The sequence below is a fragment of the Schistocerca nitens genome, chromosome 2 (genome assembly GCF_023898315.1).
Source record: "Schistocerca nitens isolate TAMUIC-IGC-003100 chromosome 2, iqSchNite1.1, whole genome shotgun sequence".
Lineage (NCBI taxonomy): Eukaryota > Metazoa > Arthropoda > Insecta > Orthoptera > Acrididae > Schistocerca > Schistocerca nitens.
In genome coordinates, this window is record NC_064615.1 from 863,019,804 (window position 1) to 863,043,229 (window position 23,426).

At 39.3% G+C, this 23,426-nt stretch overlaps 1 protein-coding gene across 1 annotated transcript in view; it reads left to right on the top strand.

Moving 5' to 3' along the window:
* LOC126237131 (mediator of RNA polymerase II transcription subunit 12) overlaps positions 1 to 23,426 on the top strand; it is a 400,411-nt gene that overhangs the window by 275,361 nt on the left and 101,624 nt on the right. The window contains exon 32 of the mRNA XM_049946952.1: positions 10,904 to 11,062. Coding sequence (XP_049802909.1) covers positions 10,904 to 11,062 — 159 coding nt within the window. The remainder of the gene's footprint in view (positions 1 to 10,903; positions 11,063 to 23,426) is intronic.

Genomic DNA, 23,426 nt, shown 5'->3' on the forward strand with positions numbered 1-23,426 from the left:
CTGAATTAATTTTCTCTGTGATTTCTTGGTATATGATTGAACGTAGCATCTGTCTTTGTGCATGTTTTGAAGTTTCACAGTAAAGTGGAATCCAATTAATATTTTCAATCTTCCAAAGGTAAAATATGAAGAATATGGCATGCAGTCGAAATCACCCACTTCTACTGAAGACAGCACGTGTGTTACTTATTACTTAATTTCTTGAACATTCATTCCAGTGACGTCATAATTTCATTAGAAATTGTGATAACATTAGAATGAGCAAGAAAAGACTCAGTTCTGTGACTTGTGGATCAAATGATAATCGTTCTAATTAAACTCCAGAACAAAAATAGAGCACCTTCCCAAACCCAAAAGAAACATGTACAGCAATAGCTTTCAGTGACAAAGAAAAGACTTTAAAATTTTTAGTTAAATGAAGGAGAAAGAAAATGCTTAAACTTAAGCAGTGCGCAAAGCTGGTTTCATTTCATAAAATTTGAACATCAATTTTATAAATGGAAGAAAGATTTACACAAACTCAGAAAAGTGAGAAAGAAAAGTGATTCAAAAGATTTAGAACTGCACCTGAGAGTCAGTACACCATTACTGAGAGAGATCTTTGAGACTGGATGCTCTGTTGCAAGTGAAATGAACATTGCTGATTTCCAGACTTTTTGAAGTTGTTAAACAGATTCAGAAAAATAAGCTGCAAAATTATGAAGGTTACCTGAAGTTAATGTGTAGAGGAAATGTCATTAATAGTTGATACTGTAGAGAAATTCATAACAGACAGGAAGACATAGCTTCTCCTTTTCCCTAAAAGCTGCATATAAAGCCAGTCTGCCTGATTTCGTGCAAACCACACTTTATCACTTCAAACCAAAAAAAGACAGTCACTTGTGCAGTTCATGAATACTATGACACATTCGTATACAACAATTTCAGTGATAAGTGTCAGTGGATTACTGTTTCTGCAATATTATCTCTGTTTCCAGGAACATCTAGGCAACTTAGGAGAAAAAATTAAAAACCAATTTTGCTTACTTGTAAAAGTTTTATAATTGACGTAGCAAAATCTGGAAAAATCAGGGAGAATAATTTTCAATGTTACATTCAAAGTGTCTTCTTAGCTTCCACAGATAATAATTCCTTACTGTTGTTGGACTCTTGGCCTGAACATAATGACACCTCTGTCTTTAGTAGGATAATGAAACAACCGCCAATATGATTCAGATATTCTACCCAAAACTAATAATGTGATTCAGACTCTTGAAAAAATATGTTTTTCACCACTTTAATGCAATTTTCAGATCATTGTTGGACAGTATAATTTCCAGTAGCTCTTTCTCTTTAAGGCCTTTCAATGGAACAGTATTGTTTAACTGCAATCGCTTCTACATGTCAGTTTGCGTCACGACAAATTATAGTCCTGCTGTGTGGAAGTTGTTTGTAATGTAACAGCATACACTGCCTTGATTTTCTTTCTTCTGCTAGTCGCTGTTGTAACAATTACATCTGCAGCAGTTTAGCTGTTACATGAACTGCGAGTTATTTGAAAAACTAATGATGTGGTATGATTTAAATGGTTAAAATATGCTTGTGTGCACTTTGAACTTCATGCTATATGGGGCTACATCCTCTTGTCACATCTCAATCTACTTATTCACTGATTTGAGTGCTAGGCAAGAAGGGCTGTACAAGCCACTGCTGTAAGAGGTTCTTTGTATGGCAAAAATGAGTAACTTTAAATTAAATAAAATAAAAAAAGACCTTGCCGTGCACCTTAGCAGCTAAAATTTTGGCAGTGCACTTCTTTCAGTATGTTATATCTGCATGAAAATTTTCAGGATGTGTTTTGAAATGTCGGAATGGACCGTGGCACTTTTAGTGCGATGACTTGGAAGACATGCAGAGAGTCAAACAGCTGAAGTATAATATTGACGGACAAATTAATGTGGTATAGGGCAGAAACTGATCAGTTGTTTGTATGAAATATTGTCACGGTATAACCTGACCTTTACAATAGTTCATGTTTGCACTAATTATCACCGATTTCTTTTGTAAGTCTCTGAAAGGTGTGTCTACTAACAACTTGAGCAGGGTAGAACTGTTATTAAAATCCTAGCAAGGATTAATTTAACTGATTGGGGTACATCCCGTTGTGCAATCCAGATACTCATGCCACTCATCTGTTAGTATTTGTGAAGTAACTGTTATGATGGAAACCTTTGTGAGGAACAAATACAGATGGGCTACTCACGTACTTATATTGCAGGCTGAGTGGGGAGTTAGTGTTGGCAACTCTCTTGATTGGAATGCTTTATGCCTTGCACAAAGAGGAACTGACTGTTAAGTGACAATATTGGCTTGAAACTTGGCAGGGGTATGAGGTGAGTTTGTGGTGGCTTTTCTGTCCCATGATCAATATATGGACTGATGATTTAGTTGATTCCACTTACAAAGACTTAAAGGCACTCTGGATTTGGCTGAGACTAGTGTGAACATTGCTCTATCAAAGTTTAACACTATTTATGTATCTCTTTAGACCCAGGTAGATTATTGTACCAAGGGTGGGATTGACAGAAGCCTATTGCCACATTCACGTTCCTTTATTGCCAAGTGCATGTTTCTTGGGTAAGTATATTATGGCTTGGGGGGAAAGAACGTTGGGTGAGGCAGAATGTGGAAACTCAGACAATGGCTTTAGCCCATGGGGCCAATCTAGCCATTTTTGCACCTGCACCTGCTAAGTTAACAGTAATGTGAATCTTAAGACAAGTGTCTTATTACAAAGGGGCAGAGGAGGGAGGCAATTCAAGTATAGGCTTCATTGTGGATAAGAAAATTAAAAGTAATATTACGGACAGAATAACAAGATTTGTGTTAATGATAAAAGATATTTCATGGAAATTATTCAATTACACTGACGTGCAAAATGTAAGAATGAAAGTAATTTTCATGAAATATTATTCACATTTGTCAATGCGGACAACCATCAGCTGTAGAATAGAATGACAACAATGAAAATTTTTTTTGTACTGAGACTCGATCCTGAATTTCCCACTTATTGTGAGCACCATGATGTAGCTGATGGTTGTCCATACTCATAACTGCAGATACATTTCACATATTTTATAACAGCTGCAGTCACCACAGTGCCTGTTCCTTCAGACATACATGCATGTCCAGAGAAACATTGCGTCATACTACTGAGCAACACTGATACTGTAGTATCATGTATTCATAAAGTAACTTTTGTATGATGTGTCACTGTAAAAGTAACATAGCTCAGTGAAACTTGGACTATATGTGGAAAGAAGTGCTACAGTATAGTACAGAAGGTAACTGAAAAAAATATGCAGTGGCACAAACAGATATGTCACTTTTATTGGAAGACAATAATTACACTGAAGTCATTGCAGTTTATGATGGTCCACTGAACATTACAAAATGTGCGATATGGTTCTTAATAGGGGGTGTGATCACCACGAGTATCAGGGAATGCTCTGAAGTGTACTCCTGTACTGGCCACAGGGTTGGCAATGAATTCTTGTGGTAAGGTGTTCCTTTTCTTCACCAGCATGTTTTACAACTGCTGGATGGTCATTGGTACATGTGGGTGTGCTGCAATGCATCTCCCCAACAACTTCTGCATGTGCTCAATGGGATTTAAGTCGGGGGAATGGGCAAGCCAGTCCAATTTGTCGAATAGCCTCTCATTCTAAGAGCTCCTCCACTGGTGCTGTTCAGTGTGATTGTGAACTGCCATCCATAAAAATATGCTGGTGAAGGAACGGGACACCCTACTACAAGAATTCCTTACCAAGATTGTGGCCAGCATGGGAGGATGTTGCAAAGCATGCATTTCTGTCCATGGTAATCACACACCCTACTGAGAACCATGTCCTGCCTTTAGTAATGTCCATCATGACGACTTCAATGTAATTAGTGTCTTTGAATAAAAGTGACATTTCTGTTTGTCTCATTGCATGAGTTACCTTCTGTGCTATACTGTAGCCTTAACTGATTGGGGTACATCCCGTTGTGCAATCCAGATACTCATGCCACTCATCTGTTAGTATTTGTGAAGTAACTGTTATGATGGAAACCTTTGTGAGGAACAAATACAGATGGGCTACTCACGTACTTATATTGCAGGCTGAGTGGGGAGTTAGTGTTGGCAACTCTCTTGATTGGAATGCTTTATGCCTTGCACAAAGAGGAACTGACTGTTAAGTGACAATATTGGCTTGAAACTTGGCAGGGGTATGAGGTGAGTTTGTGGTGGCTTTTCTGTCCCATGATCAATATATGGACTGATGATTTAGTTGATTCCACTTACAAAGACTTAAAGGCACTCTGGATTTGGCTGAGACTAGTGTGAACATTGCTCTATCAAAGTTTAACACTATTTATGTATCTCTTTAGACCCAGGTAGATTATTGTACCAAGGGTGGGATTGACAGAAGCCTATTGCCACATTCACGTTCCTTTATTGCCAAGTGCATGTTTCTTGGGTAAGTATATTATGGCTTGGGGGGAAAGAACGTTGGGTGAGGCAGAATGTGGAAACTCAGACAATGGCTTTAGCCCATGGGGCCAATCTAGCCATTTTTGCACCTGCACCTGCTAAGTTAACAGTAATGTGAATCTTAAGACAAGTGTCTTATTACAAAGGGGCAGAGGAGGGAGGCAATTCAAGTATAGGCTTCATTGTGGATAAGAAAATTAAAAGTAATATTACGGACAGAATAACAAGATTTGTGTTAATGATAAAAGATATTTCATGGAAATTATTCAATTACACTGACGTGCAAAATGTAAGAATGAAAGTAATTTTCATGAAATATTATTCACATTTGTCAATGCGGACAACCATCAGCTGTAGAATAGAATGACAACAATGAAAATTTTTTTTGTACTGAGACTCGATCCTGAATTTCCCACTTATTGTGAGCACCATGATGTAGCTGATGGTTGTCCATACTCATAACTGCAGATACATTTCACATATTTTATAACAGCTGCAGTCACCACAGTGCCTGTTCCTTCAGACATACATGCATGTCCAGAGAAACATTGCGTCATACTACTGAGCAACACTGATACTGTAGTATCATGTATTCATAAAGTAACTTTTGTATGATGTGTCACTGTAAAAGTAACATAGCTCAGTGAAACTTGGACTATATGTGGAAAGAAGTGCTACAGTATAGTACAGAAGGTAACTGAAAAAAATATGCAGTGGCACAAACAGATATGTCACTTTTATTGGAAGACAATAATTACACTGAAGTCATTGCAGTTTATGATGGTCCACTGAACATTACAAAATGTGCGATATGGTTCTTAATAGGGGGTGTGATCACCACGAGTATCAGGGAATGCTCTGAAGTGTACTCCTGTACTGGCCACAGGGTTGGCAATGAATTCTTGTGGTAAGGTGTTCCTTTTCTTCACCAGCATGTTTTACAACTGCTGGATGGTCATTGGTACATGTGGGTGTGCTGCAATGCATCTCCCCAACAACTTCTGCATGTGCTCAATGGGATTTAAGTCGGGGGAATGGGCAAGCCAGTCCAATTTGTCGAATAGCCTCTCATTCTAAGAGCTCCTCCACTGGTGCTGTTCAGTGTGATTGTGAACTGCCATCCATAAAAATATGCTGGTGAAGGAACGGGACACCCTACTACAAGAATTCCTTACCAAGATTGTGGCCAGCATGGGAGGATGTTGCAAAGCATGCATTTCTGTCCATGGTAATCACACACCCTACTGAGAACCATGTCCTGCCTTTAGTAATGTCCATCATGACGACTTCAATGTAATTAGTGTCTTTGAATAAAAGTGACATTTCTGTTTGTCTCATTGCATGAGTTACCTTCTGTGCTATACTGTAGCAGTTCTTCTGTGTCTGGCCCAAGTTACCTCGCATTATGTTACACATCATGTGAAAGTTACTTTCACCCTTAAGTTTTACACACCTGAATAAAATCACCAGTCTATTTGTATTCTCTTTAGAAGGCACAAGACTTGTGAAGAGTTACAGAAACTGATAAATGACAGTAAAATCCTGTTAGATTGTTGTTGTTGTTTTATTGTTGTATCTAGGACAGTGGAGACTATAGTGGAGATTTTTAATGCAAAAGTGTGAAAAATGTAAATAATGATTCTTCAAGGGCAAAATTTTGGTATGGTCGCAGAAATGGTAGAGGTCTTACATAAGTAGAATTTGTAGAGAGCATACTCACTCTTCTAGTAGTAAACAAGGACTTGCCAAGAACTATATAAAACTAAAAATTAAATCAATGATATGAATATAATAGAGGGAAACATTCCACGTGGGAAAAATATATCTAATAACAAAGATTCTGTAACTTACCAAACGAAAGCGTTGGTACGTTGATAGAGACAATAAACACAAACACACACACAAATTTCAAGCTTTTGCAACCCACGGTTGCTTCATCAGGAAAGAGGGAAGGAGAGGGAAAGACGAAAGGATGTGGGTTTTAAGGGAGAGGGTAAGGAGTCATTCAAATCCCGGGAGCGGAAAGACTTACTTTGGGGGGAAAAGGGACAGGTATACACTCGTGCACACACACATATCCATCCGCACATATACAGACACAAGCAGACATATGTACAGGCAAAGAGTTTGGGCAGAGATGTCAGTCGAGGCGGAAGTACAGAGGCAAAGATGTTATTGAATGACAGGTGAGGTATGAGCGGCGGCAACTTGAAATTAGCAGGGTTGAGGCCTGTTGGGTAACGGGAAGAGAGGATATATTGAAGTGCAAGTTCCCATCTCCGGAGTTCTGATAGGTTGTTGTCAGTGGGAAGTATCCAGATAACCCGGACGGTGTAACACTGTGCCAAGATGTGCTGGCCGTGCACCAAGGCATGTTTAGCCACAGGGTGATCCTCATTACCAACAAACACTGTCTGCCTGTGTCCGTTCATGCGAATGGACAGTTTGTTGCTGGTCATTCCCACATAGAATGCATCACAGTGTAGGCAGGTCAGTTGGTAAATCACGTGGGTGCTTTCACACGTGGCTCTGCCTTTCATCGTGTACACCTGCCGGGTTTCCGGACTGAAGTAGGTGGTGGTGGGAGGGTGCACCCTCCTTGGCTGAAATTAAATAGTAATGAACTCGTGAAAGTTGTAATGGAAAAAAAAAGAAACTATGTCTGATTTGGATTAACAGGGAGAAACTGAAAGGCATGACACAGTAAAGGAAAGAGCTAGTTTGCAATCTTGGTAGGCAAACAAACGGTGAGAAATCCTGAAAGATTTAACTTTGGCTCAAAAGTTTGGATTTAAAACATTCAAAATATTATGTTGTGAAAACCATGACAAAGCAAAGACAGATACAATAACAGGAAAGGAATGGTTACAGTATTACAAGCACTGTTAGTCAAGAAAGATTAGCCTTACTATACAAATATTGTGAATGTTGGAGAATACAATGTAATCAAAATGTCAGACATTGAAAGTATTTAAAGGCCAGGAACAGGAAGGCTACAGATAACAGACGAAATAAATCTGAAGTTTATAAAATGTGCCAGTATTAAATGGAAGAAGTTATTTGTGCAGTTGCTGAATGATATTTGGTGCTTGGGGAAAATTTCAAAGGAATGAAATGTAGTGAAAATAATAAGCATATACAACAAAAGAGTTAAAAAAAGAATGCTCAAATTACAGTGGTATATTCATTTTAAATACTGCTCATAAAATATACTCGTCTATTATTAAAAGGAAACTCCAGCCAATAGCAGAAATATTTTTATGATTGGAGCAATGCTGCTTTTGTAAAGGCAGGTCCTCTGCAGATGCAACATTTGTTTTAAAACAACTCACAGAAAAGAGTAAAGCCACTTTTCTGGTCATCCTAGACTATGGGAAGGTAAGAAGAATGAAAATATACTCTATGGTAACACTAAAATTAGTATAAACAAAGAGTTGTTGACTGTAACCCAGAGATTGAAAAAAGGGTGTAGCCTCTCACCAGTCATTTTTTATATATACATCAACAAAGTCTTAAAAGAATGAAATTTTAAAAGCCCCAAGAAGATGAAAAAGGGAAGGAACAAATTTATTAACACTATTTTATTTTTCCAAGGAGAGAGTGAATGTGATTTACAAGAAAATGTGTGTAAACATAATAATGTTTTATAAACTTATCAAATGATTATATGTGTAAATAAAACAAAAGTCATGGCAATGGAAGGAAAACACATAAGATCAAAAATACTGATAAACAGTAACACAATAGAATAGGTAAGATGATTTAAATATCTTGAGACAGAGATATCAGTATACAAACCTAATTCAGATGTGATTCAAAATATGCAGAAATATAATGCTGTAAATGGTTTTATAAGGATGTAACTTGGCATTACTGCATAAAAGAGATAGCACTAAGATTACACAATGTGGTGGCTAAGGCTAGTCTTGTGTATGGTAGTGAAAATTGAATTCTAAGAAAAAGAAAGGAACAAAGGATTGAAGCAGCTGAGGGGAGATTTCTGTCACTTCTTGGACTAACTTTAAGAGACAGAGTGATAAGTGAAGACATAAGACAGCAACTAGACATGAAAAAACAATGAAAAAAAGAGACTAGGCATTACATTTGAACCAAACTCTGAAGACAGGATATAGGATGGCCAGCAAAAAGATGGAGACAATGCCAACACCCCCTCCTTCAAATGGAAGAGGAATAAGAAGAGGAAGAGGAGGAGGAGGAAGAAGAAGAAGAAGAAGAAGAAGAAGAAGGTCCTTATGTATCAACAAAAAATGTCACAGAGATGGAAGAAGCCAAAACAAACAAGGTAACCATAAAGTAATGATGAGAGTTCAAATGGTATTAAGAGTATCATGGAATACACTGAATTAAATGAAAGTACGAAAAGGGCACAGCCAATTTCTCATCCTTGTCCGATCCAAGTTTGTTCTCTGTATCTGACAAACTCATGGTCCATACGATGTTAAAGGCTAATCTTCTTTCCTCCTCTCTCCAATATATTTGTCAAAGTCATTGTTCAGAACAATCACTAAACCTTTTCCGCACTAAGTTTGTGTGGACCACCATCTGGTTTTCTCTTCATTACTAACAACATCCCTAGACTGCTTAAAGCAAATATGGAAGTGGTGTAGAATGATATCTTCCAAAAATACATTTGATGTCTTTGTGATTGTTTCTATATACAAATGCAGTATTGTATTGCAACTAGGAGAGACTGTACAGGTTATTGAAATTGTTGTCCAAGACGATCTGATCTTGGCTATGACCCTTACATATTAAGTTGTTAAATTTTCATAAAGTTTCAGCTGAGCTCTCTTGAGCAGTTGTAAAATGACAACTGATGGCTTCCTCTAAACTATAGATAATTATTTTTTGAAGATATATCTACACCGATATTGAAGTGCTTCATGATAACTTCGTGATAAGCCACAAAAATATTTTGCTGTCAAAAAAAGTGAAGCAGCCAGAAGACATGGTCAAATGTCTTTGTAATTTTGACCACATACACAGTTTTGGCAAGTATGTTTCATTTCTCTGTGACAAGTAGAACACCCTCCAAAGTGCATTAGTGTTGTTCATGTTCAGTGTTGTGATCTGACCTGGTGAGGTACATACAGAGTGTGAACAACACACATTGATTGATCACTGTGAAGGGTACAGAGATGCCACATATGTGTGTGAGACCACATTATCAGCTCCTGACAGTTTGAAAGGGGCCTCACTGTGGGCCACCATTTGGTTAGCTAATTGAAATGTGCAGTATCCCTATTTGTGTGGCGTTTAAATGTTACAGAACCCCAATGTTGCACTATATGGGACCGTGAGGATAGGTATAAACATACTCATTGTCAGTGTTCTAGTCAACCATGCATGTCCACCACAAGGAAGTAACAGCATATTGTGCACCAAGCACACTGTAATCCCTTCACATTTGAGACTGCCATCCGAGAACAAATAAAGAACTTCCTGCAACATTCTGTGTCACCTCATACTGTAGGTCAGAGACTAGTGTCAACCAGAGTTAGCAGTTACCGAACCACAACACAAATGACTGCATTTGGAGTGAAGCTGTGAGTGGGAAGCATAGACTGCTTATTAATGCCATTGCATTGTATTCAGTGATGAATCACAGTTCTGCACTATCCCAGATAGTGAGAATGGACAGTTCAGCACTATGCCAAATAGCAAGAATGGCGGCACCTGGGGAGAGATCCCATTCTTCCTTGAGAGGCACAGCTGTATCACACCTCTTACCTCTTGCACGAGAGTATCATAGTGCCATTTTTCAGCCAGCCAATGCCCATTCACACAATGCACATCTCTCCACGAACTATGTGTGATGCTGAAGTACTCCCATGGTTAGCAAGATCCCTGATCTGTCCCCAATAGAATGTGTGGGACCAATTTACACATCAGGTCCAGTTACATCAGCCATGAAACAGACTGCCTCAGGAAGAGATACAGCAGCCTTATGATACCCTTCCCAATCCAGTCAGTGTGTGCATCCAGGTCAAAGGGGACAGGGACTGCCACATCACTGGTAAGTGGGCTCATACTGCGGAGTTCTTTGTAAATTTGATTTGATTTGCAGTCACTGAAGTAATATCGCATACCCTCACAACCAGTGAAATTTCATTTCTTTTCATTGCTTCCTTCCATTCTGGGTGTTTTACTTCCATTGTTGGGAAATGTACTTTTAACAACAGAGTTTTCTGTGACAAAAGAGTACTGCAGCTGCTGGCAAGGTTTCCAAAGCTGGTATAATATAATATAAGTGATATTTTGAATTTATCAAGTAAGTATTAAATGTTTCATGCAAGATTTTAGATGAATACCCTTGTATTATCAAGGTATTTTTAGACAAATGAGAATTCATTCAGTGATCTGCCTCAGGAACTTGGAGAGCGAACATCTCCATCTATCCAGCACGTGCGACAGTTGTTGCCCTTAACAAAAGTATCAGCAGAAGTTGTAGCTTGTGAACCAATGGGCTGTCTCACAGACACAAAGGGTAACAAAATAACAGGATTTGACTCCATCGATAAGAAACAGGTAAATAAATCAGATATAGTAACATTTCCTTTTTTGTGAGGGAAGGTGTGAAATACTTTAATGTGCTTCATTTTTAATTCTACTGTCTTTTATGTTTCCACATGCTCTCTGCAAAGACAGGTAATGCATAATTTTTGGGTGTCAGATTTTTTTGTGACTTCTCCATTTATCAACTATAGGCCATTTTATTGTGCCTACTGCACATTTTGCATATGGTATACACTTCTTATACTGCACAGACAGTATATTTCAGGTAATAGGTATTATAACACTTTTATTTCTGTTCTACTTTGTCATATTACATTATTGTGAATATTGTCAGAAAAGTTTCTTATTTTTTACCTTTGTTTTGTAATCTGTTTTCATCATTTAATATTTGAAACTGATTATTACTTATTCAGTTCCGGTCACAGAAAACCATCATAACGACCGGGAGAGCGGTGTGCTGACCACACGCCCTCCTATCTGCATCCTCAGCTGAGGATGACACGGTGGTCAGATGGTCCCAATGGGCCACTTGTGGCCTGAAAATGGAGCGCTTTTTTTTATGACTTATTCAGTTAAAGTTGTATTTCAAATAGCAAAATATGAAACACGTAGCTTCACTTTGTTGTTACAAAATAAATTTTTCAAGTAGTTGTTTCAAATTAGCATATATATCATAAAACTGGTGTGAGATGCATAAAAGCAAAGAATAATGAGTAATGAGCAATCAAATGTACCTTGTTGCTAGATATTTGTGGTACAGATTATGTGCTCAGTGCCATAACATTACTGACATCATAGTGGCATTCATTAGAGCAGTGTGTGCAACAAAACTATCAAAATAAAGATAGTAAAGTAAATTCAAGTCATTGAGGCTATAGATGGTGATTATTCACCTTGTTAATCATAAAAAGGACATTAAAGTACATTTAATAGCACAGAAACTGGCTGGAGCTGAAATTTGAGCTACCTGCCCTGTTCCTAAGAAGCAAGTGATAATGTATACAGTTATGTAAATAAAAGTAAAGAGCACTGGTAATTTGAGACTAAAGGAGCTGCACTTTGATTCTCGCCATAAAGACACAAACTGTAAAAACATACAAGAAAGAAATTTTGTGCCATTTGATTCATAAAATTCCAACCTGGATGCACTTGATGTAATGAGGTAGAGACAAAGATGAACAGTGGAACAAAGCACCTGGATGTTGTCCTGGAAAACGTGATGCATGAGTAGTTCAGTGAAGAAGGCATCAGGCTTCTACCATTCCACTTTTTACTATATTTGGTTTGATCCCATTTCAAATTATTTCTTTTATCATGTTCTCAGTATGTTTCATTAATAGGTAATACAGAATTTAGAGAGCATTACAGTAAGATAGTTTGGGAGCGCATAGCATGTGACTTTCTCACCATGTAATATCTCATAAAAAGCCTTGGACTCTAGCAATTAGCTGCATACTCCTTGAAAATTAGTGTATGAGGTGGGCAACAAATTGCTGTAGATTAGATTAAATGTAATTTTCGTTTCAAGAGATCTATGCCAAAGAGATCCTCCAGGATGTAGAACACTTCAGAAAAACAAGAATACACAAACAAATAATATGCTTATGTATGGATGCCAAGAGAAATGATCCTCATGGATGTGGAAAAAGTCAAAAATTCTTAGACACATTTTCATTTAGAAAATAATAAATAACTTGTCACAAAACATGTAAATGTTCAATACATTGAGGTGCATATGATAATTCTTAGGCTATTGAAGCCATGCATCATCAAATAGAAAAATCATTTTACAGCACTTATTTACAATGATCATATCACTGCACTGAATTTGTATAAAGTCAGAAAGTCAGATTATACTTGCATTATTAAATATTATTAATAACATATAAGCATCAGTTGGTGCTACTAAGAAATTCATCAGTGGAGTATAAAGAGTTGGCCACCAATGAATCCTTCAGGCTTTTAGTAAACTGAATTTTTTTAGTAGTTAAACTTGTTGTGGCTGTTGGCAATTTATTGCAAATTTGTGTTCCTGAATAATGGACATCTTTCTGGTCTGAAGTAAGCGACTTTAAATCTTTGTGAAGATTATTCTTATTTCCACGTCCCTATATGATCCTACAGGTAGCACAGCATCAACTACCACCTCCACCCTGTTATTCCTCCCTGCCCCTTGCCTCCTCCTTATCCCCACCACCCCTCCCAGCAGATTGCTATTCACATCAGACACAGGTGCAGTCAGGCCCCAGCATCCGGACACAGTGGCCATGTGTGCATAAATTTTGATTGTGTGAATGTGTGTGTCTTCTAGTTTGGGAGAAGGTTCAAATGGCTCTGAGCACTATGGGACTTAACTGCTGAGTTCATCAGTGCCCTAGAACTTAGAACTACTTAAACCTATCTAACCTAAGGACATCACACACATCCATGCCCGAGGCAGGATTCGAAGCTGCGACCGTAGCGGTCGCGCGGTTCCAGACTGTAGCGCCTAGAACCGCTCGGCCACTCCAGCTGGCTTGGAAGAAGGACATTGCCTGAAAGCTTATGAATAAATATTTTAGCAATCTTTTTCATTGTGCCTGTCTGCAACTCAACGCCTTCTTTATGTGGTGAATAGCAATCTGTCCTTACCGTAATAATGTTGTTACTCTTATTTCTAGTATTGATTCCATGAACTAAGTTGATGGTTTTAAAAGTGGATATATTTTTAATGACAAATTTCACCAGCAATAAATATATCTTGAAGCATTAGTTTTTAGTATCCCTAATTCCAATAAAAGGTCTCTGCAAGATGTTCTTAGGTTCACATCGCTAATAATTCTTGTTACACATCTTTGGCTCTTGAAAATTTTAGCTTGGGTTTATGAGTTTTGCCAAAAAATAATTCCTTGTGACATTATTAAATGAAAGTAAGCATAATATGTGCACTTTTTTATTTTTGTACCACCTATGTGTGACAGCATTCACAATGCAGATAGAGATTTGTTTAGGCACTTCAGCAGTTCTGTGCTATGCACCTCCCAGTTGAATTTATTATTAGGCTGTAATCCCAAGAATTTAACACAGTAAACATCTTCTTTCAGTTTGTCATCATATTTTTGCAGGATACCTCATATGATTTCTAAACTGCATATAGAGTGTTTTTCAAGGTTTAGTTATAAAGGATTGACTATGAAGTATTTATTAAGGTCTATAAAATTTAATTAACCAATCTTTCCAAAACAGTATATGATGTGCTACTTATTGTAATGTATGTATTATCTGCAAACAAAACAACTTGGCATCTGGTAATGTTACAGATCATTGAAATGCACAAGAAAAAGTAAGGGCCATAATGTGGAACCTTGTGGGACACCATATGTAACTAGTTCCCAGTTGGAGGATTCCTGATAACTTTCATGTCTCTTTGCTAATAACAACCTTTGCATTCTGTGAGAGATATGTAATTTGAACCATTTTGTAGCATTTCCTGTTACACCATAATATTCTACACAGAAGCACCAAAGAAACTGATGTAAGCATGTATATTCAAATACAGAGATATGTAAACAGGCAGAATATGGCACTGTGGTCGGCAATGCCTATATAAGACAGCAATTATCTGGAGCAGTTGTTAGATCAGGTACTGCTGCTACAATGGCAGGTTATCAAGATTGAAGCGAGTTTCAACATAGTGTTATAGCCAGTGCACGAGCCATGGGCACAGCATCTCTGAGGTAACGATGAAGTGGGGAATTTCCTGTATGACAATTTCACGAGTGTACCATGAATATCAGAGATCTGGTATAACATAAAATCTCCAACATCGCTGCAGCTAGGAAAAGACCCTGCAAAAACAGGACCAGCAATGACTGAAGAGAATTGTTCAATGTGACAGAGGTGCAACCTTCTGCAAATTGGTGCAGATTTCAATGCTGGGCCATCAAAAAGTGTCAGCGTATGAACCACTCAACAAAACATCATTGATGTGGGATTTTGGAGCCGATGGTCCACTCATGTACCCTTGATGACTGCACATCACAAAGCTTTACACCTTGCCTGGGCCCATCAACACCGACATTCGACTGATGGTGAACAGAAACATGTTGCCTGGTCGAACGAGTTTCGTTTCAAATTGCATCGAGCAGGTGGACGTGTATGGGCAAGGAGTCAACCTCATGAATCTATGGACCCTGCATGTCAGCAGGGGACTGTTCAAGCTGGTGGAGGCTCTGTAATGGTGTGGGGCGTGTGTGGTTGGAGTGATACGGGACCCCTCATACTCTTACAGATATATGGATGGCCGTGTAGGATTCATGGTGTTAATTCCCTCCAGCACTACTTCAGGCATTAGTTGAGTCCATGCCATGTCGTGTTGCGGCACTTCTATGTGCTCGCAGGGCCCCTACATGATATTAGGCAGGTCTACCTGTATTTTTTTTCCCCCTCTTCATTGTAATTTATTTGAAAGGACAGTACCCAAAATATACCAGTGGCAAGTAATTTCTTGTCTAATGAATTAAGTACATTCTGCTGTATGTGTGGATTGCCTTCCCAGTATCAGAACCCTTCAGAAATCTGAACTGTCACATGGACAATAAATTATTTATTGTCAGATGGTTAGGAAACCGATTGTATATTACATTTCCTAAAATTTTTGAAAATGTTGACAAAAGTGAAATTGGATTGAATTTGGATTATACTTATTTAGCTCATTTCTTAAACATTCATTTCTTAAACAAAGACTTAACTTCAGCACATTTCAACCATTCAGGAAATGTTCCATTGAATAATGACTAGTTACACAGATGACATGTTATTAAACTCAGAGACACACTCATTAATTAACATTGTTGATGTTTGATTATAACCACAAGAATTCTTGTATTTTAAACTACTGGTGTAGTGAGCATCATATTCATATTCCTGAAATTATTTGTACTGCTGATTTAAGCTTATCAAGTGGCACCTACTTACAGACAATTAGAGGTCAGTTTTCTCCCATTGACTGCTGGCTGGCCACTATCAGAGCTTTCTTAGTCTGTCAGTTACTGTAGGCTGTGCAGCTTAGGCAGTACAGGAAGTTCCCTGCCACTTGAACAGTCCATTGCCAGAGGCCGTATAAGTGCATAAGCACATTGTTTGTGGTCAATTACTCTGTTATTTTTGAAAAGTTGTATTTTAAATGTATGTAGCTAATCAAAGCTTGGTAATATAAGGGCAATCAAAAAGTTTCCATTTGAAGACAGCATAATCCAGAATCTTTATAACAATCACGCAGAATCACCATGAGCATTTGAGGCAATCATCCCACCGACCAGGTTGAAAATTTGCATTTGGTAAAATACCATGTCTTGCTGTGTGAAAAGGACATAACTGCCCGCTGCACATCTACATCTCTACATCTACATCTACATCCATACTCCGAAAGCCACCTGACGGTGTGTGGCGGAGAGCACTTTGAGTACCTTTATCGATTCTCCCTTCTATTCCAGTCTCTTGGGCTCTAATCTCTCTGATTTTATCCTCATGGTCTCTTTGCAAGATATACGTAGGAGGGAGCAATATACTGCTTGACTCCTCAGTGAAGGTATGTTCTCGAAACTTCAACAAAAGCCCGTACCGAGTTACTGAGCATCTCTCCTGCAAAGTCTTCCTCTGGGGTTTATCTATCATCTCCGTAACGCTTTCGCGATTACTAAATGATCCTGTAATGAAGTGTGCTGCTCTCCATTGGATCTTCTCTATCTCTTCTATCAACCCCATCTGGTACAGATCCCACACTGGTGAGCAATATTCAAGCAGTGGGCGAACGAGTGTACTGTAACCTACTTCCTTTGTTTTCGGATTGCATTTCCTTAGGAGTCTTCCAATGAATCTCAGTCTAGCATCTGCTTTACCGACGATCAACTTTATATGATCATTCCATTTTAAATCATTCCTAATGCCCACTCCCAGATAATTTATGGAATTAACTGCTTCCAGTTGCTGACCTGCTATATTGTAGCTAAATGATAAAGGACCTTTCCTTCTATGTATTCACAGCACATTACACTTGACTACATTGAGAATCAGTTGCCATTCCCTGCACCATGTGTCAATTCGTTGCAGATCCTCCTGCATTTCAGTACAATTTTCCATTGTTACAACCTCTCGATATGCCACAGCATCATCCGCAAAAAGCCTCAGTGGACTTCCGATGTTATCCACAAGGTCATTTATGTATATTGTGAATAGCAGTGGTCCTACGACACTCCCCTGCGGCACACCTGGAATCACTCTTACTTCGGAAGACACTTCTCCATTGAGAATGACGTGCTGTGTTCTGTTATCTAGGAACTCTTCAATCCAATCAGATAATTGTTCTGATAGTCCATATGGTCTTACTTTGTTCATTAAACGACTGTGGGGAACTGTATCAAATGCCTTGTGGAAGTCAAGAAACACGACATCTACCTGGGAACCCGTGTCTATGGCCCTCTTGAGTCACATGGACGAATAGTGCGAGCTGGGTTTCACATTATCATATTTTTTGAAACCCATGCTGAGTCCTACAGATTAGATTTCTAGTCTGCAGAAAAGTCATTATATTCGAACATAATACGTGTTCCAAAATTCTACAACTGATCGACGTTAGAGATATAGGTCTATAGTTCTGCACATCTGTTCGATGTCCCTTCTTGAAAACGGGGATGACCTGTGCCCTTTTCCAACGCTTTGGAACGATACACTCTTCTAGAGACCTACGGTGCACCTCAGCAAGAAGGGGGGCAAGTTCCTTTGCGTACTCTGTGTGAAATCGAACTGGTATCCTATCAGGTCCAGTGGCCTTTCCTCTTTTGAGCGATTTTAATTGTTTCTCTATTCCTCTGTCGTCTATTTCGATATTTACCATTTTCAGAATGAGATTTTCACTCTGCAGCGGAGTGTGCGCTGATATGAAACTTCCTGGCAGATTAAAACTGTGTGCTCGACCGAGACTCGAACTCGGGACCTTTGCCTTTCGCGGGAAGGTGCTCTACCAATTGGTAGAGCACTTGCCCACGAATGGCAAAGGTCCCGAGTTCGAGTCTCTACCAATTGGTAGAGCACTTGCCCGCGAAAGGCAAAGGTCCCGTGTTCGAGTCTCGGTCCGGCACACAGTTTTAATCTGCCACGAAGTTTCATCTACCATTTTGTCATCTGTGTGACAATCTAGAGAGGGAATTACAATGCAGTCTTCTACTGCGAAACAGCTTTGGAAAAAGACATTTAGTATTTCGGCCTTTAGCCTGTCATCCTCTGTTTCAGTACCGTTTTGGTCATAGAGTATCTGGACATTTTGTTTTGATCCCCCTACCGCTCTGACATAAGACCAAAATTTCTTAGGTTTTTCTGCCAAGTCAGTACATAGACTTTACTTTCGACTTCATTGAACGCCTCTCGCATTTCGCTTTGTGTAATTTTTGTTTGTCTGCCAGGCTTTGGCTATGTTTATGTTTGCTGTGCAGTTCCCTTTGCTTCCGCAGCAGTTTTCTAAGTCAGTTGTTGTACCACGGTGGCTCTTTTCCATCTCTTACAATCTTGCTTGGCACATACTCATCTAATGCATATTGTACGAGGGTTTTGAACTTTGTCCACTGATGCTCAACACTATCTGTACTTAAGACAAAACTTTTGTGTTGAGGCGTCAAGTACTCTGAAATCTGCTTTTTGTCACTTTTGCTAAACAGAAAAATCTTCCTACCTTTTTCAGTATTTCTATTTACGGCTGAAATTATCCATGCAGTAACCACTTTATGACCGCTGATTCCCTGTTCTGCGTTAACTGTTTCAAATAGTTCGGGTTTGTTTGTCACCAGAAGGTCTAATATGTTATCGCCGCGAGTTGGTTCTCTGTTTAACTGCTCAAGATAGTTTTCAGATAATGCACTTAAAAAAGTTTCACTGGATTCTTTGTCCCTGCCAGCCGTTATAAACCTTTGAGTCTCCCAGTCTATATCCGGCAAATTAAAATCTCCACCCAGAACTATAACATGGTCGGGAAATCTACTCGAAATATTTTTCAAATTTTCCTTCAGGTTCTTTGCCACAACAGCTGCTGAGCCAGGGGGCCTATAGAGATATCCGATTACCATGTCTGAGCCTGCTTTAACCATGACCTTCACCCAAATTATTTCACATTTCGGATCTCCGTCAATTTCCTTCGATACTATTGTACTTTTTATGGCTATAAACACGCCTCCCCCTTCACTGTCCAGCCTGTCTCTGCGGTATACATTCCAATCTAAGTTTAGAATTTCATTACTGTTTACATCTGGCTTCAGCCAACTTTCTGTCCCTAGTACTATGTGGGCATTGTGACTGTTTATTAATGAGAGCAGTTCTGGGACCTTTCTATAAACGCTCCTGCAGTTTACTATTAGCACATTAATACTGTTATTCCCTGTTGCGTTTTGCCTACTACTACCTTGCCGCGTCTCAGGAGGCATCTTGTCGGGCCTAGGGAGGGAATTCTCTAACCTAAAAAACCCACATGTGCACTCCACACGTACTCCACTACCCTTGTAGCTGTTTCATGCGTGTAGTGCATGCCTGACCTATTCAGGGGGACCCTACATTTCTCCACCCGATAGCGGAGGTCGAGAAATTTGCACCCCAGATCTCCGCAGAATCGTCTGATCCTCTGGTTTAAGCCTTCCACTCCGCTCCAAACCAGAGGACCGCGATCGGTTCTGGGAACGATACTACAAACACTTAGCTCAGATTCCACCCTGTGAGCGAGGCTTTCCGCCTTCACCAACTCCGCCAACCTCCTGTTTGAACTGAGGATGACCTCTGAACCCAGACGGCAGGAGTCATTGGTGCCAACATAAGCAACAATTTGCAGTCGGGTGCACCCAGTGCTCTCTATCGCTGCTGGCAGGGCCTCCTCCACATCTTGGATGAGAACCCCTAGCAATCAGACAGAGTGAACACTGGCCTTCTTCCCCAGCCCTTCCGCTATCTCCCTAAGGAGCTGCATCACCCACCTAACATCATCATCCATCAAGAACTGACAACCCTTCAAAGCCTTTTTTTTTAAGGAACTATAGATGTGATAATCACTAGCAGAGAGACGAGGACTATAGGGCATGTGATTGAGTGTCTCCCACTTGAGTTGGCATAACTTCTGCTTTTCTATATTGGCTTCCTAAATTGACATGCGTCATATGTCAAATCATGACCAGCATGGAACCAGCACACCATTCCTCAGTGGTGGTTTTCAACAGACATGCCGCCCAGTGCACATCCGTCATTCTCTGATGGATGTGTACCGGTGTTTGTCCTTTGGCATCCAAGAAAAAAATGACAACACATTGGTCCTGTTTGGATGCATTTGGTAATAACATCACCACAGTTCGTGTTACCGCCTTTACTGCATGCACGTTGGAAATACATAAACACCACACTAATCCCTTGCCTACATTTTGGTGCTTATATACCTGCATTGGAATCATGCTACATTGCCTATATGCTGCAGCAACACCCTCAAATGAATGCTTTTTGATCACCCCTTATAATTTATTTAAGTTTCTGATCTATTGTTTATAGCAGTTCTGCACATAAATATTTTCACCAAAGCTGAACACTTTTTGTTCTTGTTCTGCTGGAATAAATGTTACAGGCAGTGGGTGCTGCTACTCAGATATTGTTATTATATTATAGTGACTGTCTCTGACACCCCAATGCCAAATACTGCTGATTGACAAGTTTAAAATCCTTTATTGCTTTGTGATGTTATAATTAAAATGTGAACACTAAACAAAGAAAATTAATGCAGTCCTCTTTTCTTAGTAACAGAGATCAGTTGGCCAGTTTTGAAAGCCCTATTTACAGTAATGGTGAATGTATTGGGAAAGCAAAAGGAAACTTACTGTATGCATCTAGTGCTGACGACCATTGCATGTTCCATAATGAACCCATGAAATCAATATGAGTGTGTTGCTGTAATCTAGATGGACATAGCCACACAAACAAATGTTGTGCCAGGGCTGATTGATGTTCCGCACAAGCTTTGCAGTGAGATCTGAGTGTCCATGCCCAGCCACGTACAATCATGTCAGGTGAGTTAATTCATGCGAACTGTGCCCCAGTATCTTGATGCAATAAAGACAAAACTCTCCACTGTATGGAGTGAGCAAAACACCCAGTAGTGCACGATGATGCAAAAAATAGCAACACATCTGTGGTGCGGAATTTCCTTCAAACTATGTGGTCACCCATGGTACATTTATTGCAAAACAACCTGAAGAGCTGATTCATAAATGGTTGCAGTAGCAACAAACCAAAAACTGAGAGGAAAATTTTGAAGACTTTCAAAATCTGGAGAATCGATTTGAAAACATGATTTCTCAGGCAAATCAAATGTGGTCAGTATTCAAATGTTGCACAGTGAGGCTGTACAATAACTCATAGTGATAATTAGACATATCAGAGCCCAATGTCACAATTTTTGGTCTGTCCAATGTGTAGCAGGCTTAGCAGAATTGAACAAAGCTGTCAAAGGCCAATGGCCTGTCAGCAAATAGAACTAAAAAACATACAAATATTGATGGAAGTGTGTAATACCATAGATAAAAGTGAGTGTCTCTTTTTCAAGGTGATAGTAGTCACACTGCAATTTTTAAGAGTTTTTGTGGCAAAAGAAATAGATCTATCAGAAGACCCTATTCTGTGAGAGAGCACAGCTCCAGTTCCATAAGAAGGTGCATCCACAGGTAACATGACAGGCTTAGCTACAATGAAATGATTCAAACATTAGTGACTTAACAGTGTGTCCTTCAGTTGCTGAAATGCATTCTGGCATTCTTGGGACCATATAAAAGGAACATTTTTCTGGCACAGCCAGTTTGAGCGGTGTAGCAATTTGTGCTACATTATAAATATATTTGATACAATAGATGAGCTTCCCCATCACTGACTGGAGCTCCTTAATGTTACAGGGCACGAACAGATCTCTAATTGCAGACAGGTGCAAAGTAGCAGGATGAATAACCTTTGCCTTTATCGCATGTCCTAAGTAGTTCAGTTCTTCCCAGAAGAAGGAACACTTTTCTTTGTTGCACTTTAAGCCAAGAACAGAAAGAACTTAAAACAAACAGTGTAAACTTTCTAAATGTTCAGCCAGCGTATGATGCACAACTACCATACCATCCCAATAGTTTGTACAAGAAGGGACTTTTGCTGTTAACTGTTCCAAGAACAGTTGAAAAATTGCAGGAGCTGAAGCATTTCTGAATGGTAGTGTTTGATACTGGAACAAACCTAGGTGAGTGTTTATTATAAAGTATTGCATTGACTGCTTGTCTAGCAGTAATTGTAAATACCATTCACATAAATCAATCTTCGAAAAGTATCTGCCCCGTCCCAATCCATCCCTCAGTTCCTACGGATGTGGAAGACGAAGGAATCTGTGACTGTTTGTGGGTCTACTGTTGCTTTAAAATCAGCACACAGATGTAAACTGCCTGATAGCTTCTTTAGAATGAACAAGGTTGAGACCCAGTGGCCTGCAGAAACTGGTTGGATAACCACATTGTCCTTCCATCTTTGCAGCTCCTGAGCAGCTTGCTCACAGATTGTGTGGTCAACAAACCCTGTGCAATAAAATTGCATTTGTGCATTGTCTTTCCCTGTAATGTGTACTTCAAAATCTTGAGCCCTTCCGTAACCTGATTGGAACAGTTTCTTGTACATGCTACACAAGTCAGAAACATTAGTGTGAGGCACTGAAACACTGATTTGTAACGCGTTGTTGTTTATGCCCATGTTGCACAAATCATCAAACAAGTCTAACTCATATATGTTTGCACTGTCTCTAGGACAGGGTACATGGAATGAAACACATTTTATCATTCCATGGAAAGTTGCAGGCAAACTACACACCAAGTACTGGAATTTCATGTCCGTTGTAGGCAGACAAAATAGAAGTAGTTGTTGTAACAGTGGGCTAGTGATTGTCATATGTGTCTTTATTAGTTCATGATCATAAGCACAAATGTCCAAGTGTAATTTAATTGAGGAAGTGCGAGGCTTGGCTTGTGCCATTGTTAATGGCATTGCTATAACCATTTGCACCATTGATAGCTTTTCTGTGGCTGTGCACTCGCACAGTGGCAGCTGTTGCCTGTGCCTGGTTTGCCTTGTAAACACACTGTTTCATTGTGACCATGCCATCCCCACAGGTAACATTTTGCATCATGAATGATTTGAAAAGCACTGAGGGCAAGGCTTCCTCACAGTCATGTACCACAAGAGTGAAAATTTTTACTTTTAAATTTACTGTTTATCTGAACCCTATTTTTAATCACTTTAAAACTACCAATTACTTGAGACAAAGTGTCTTGTGCACTACAGACAGCATAAATACAAGAAG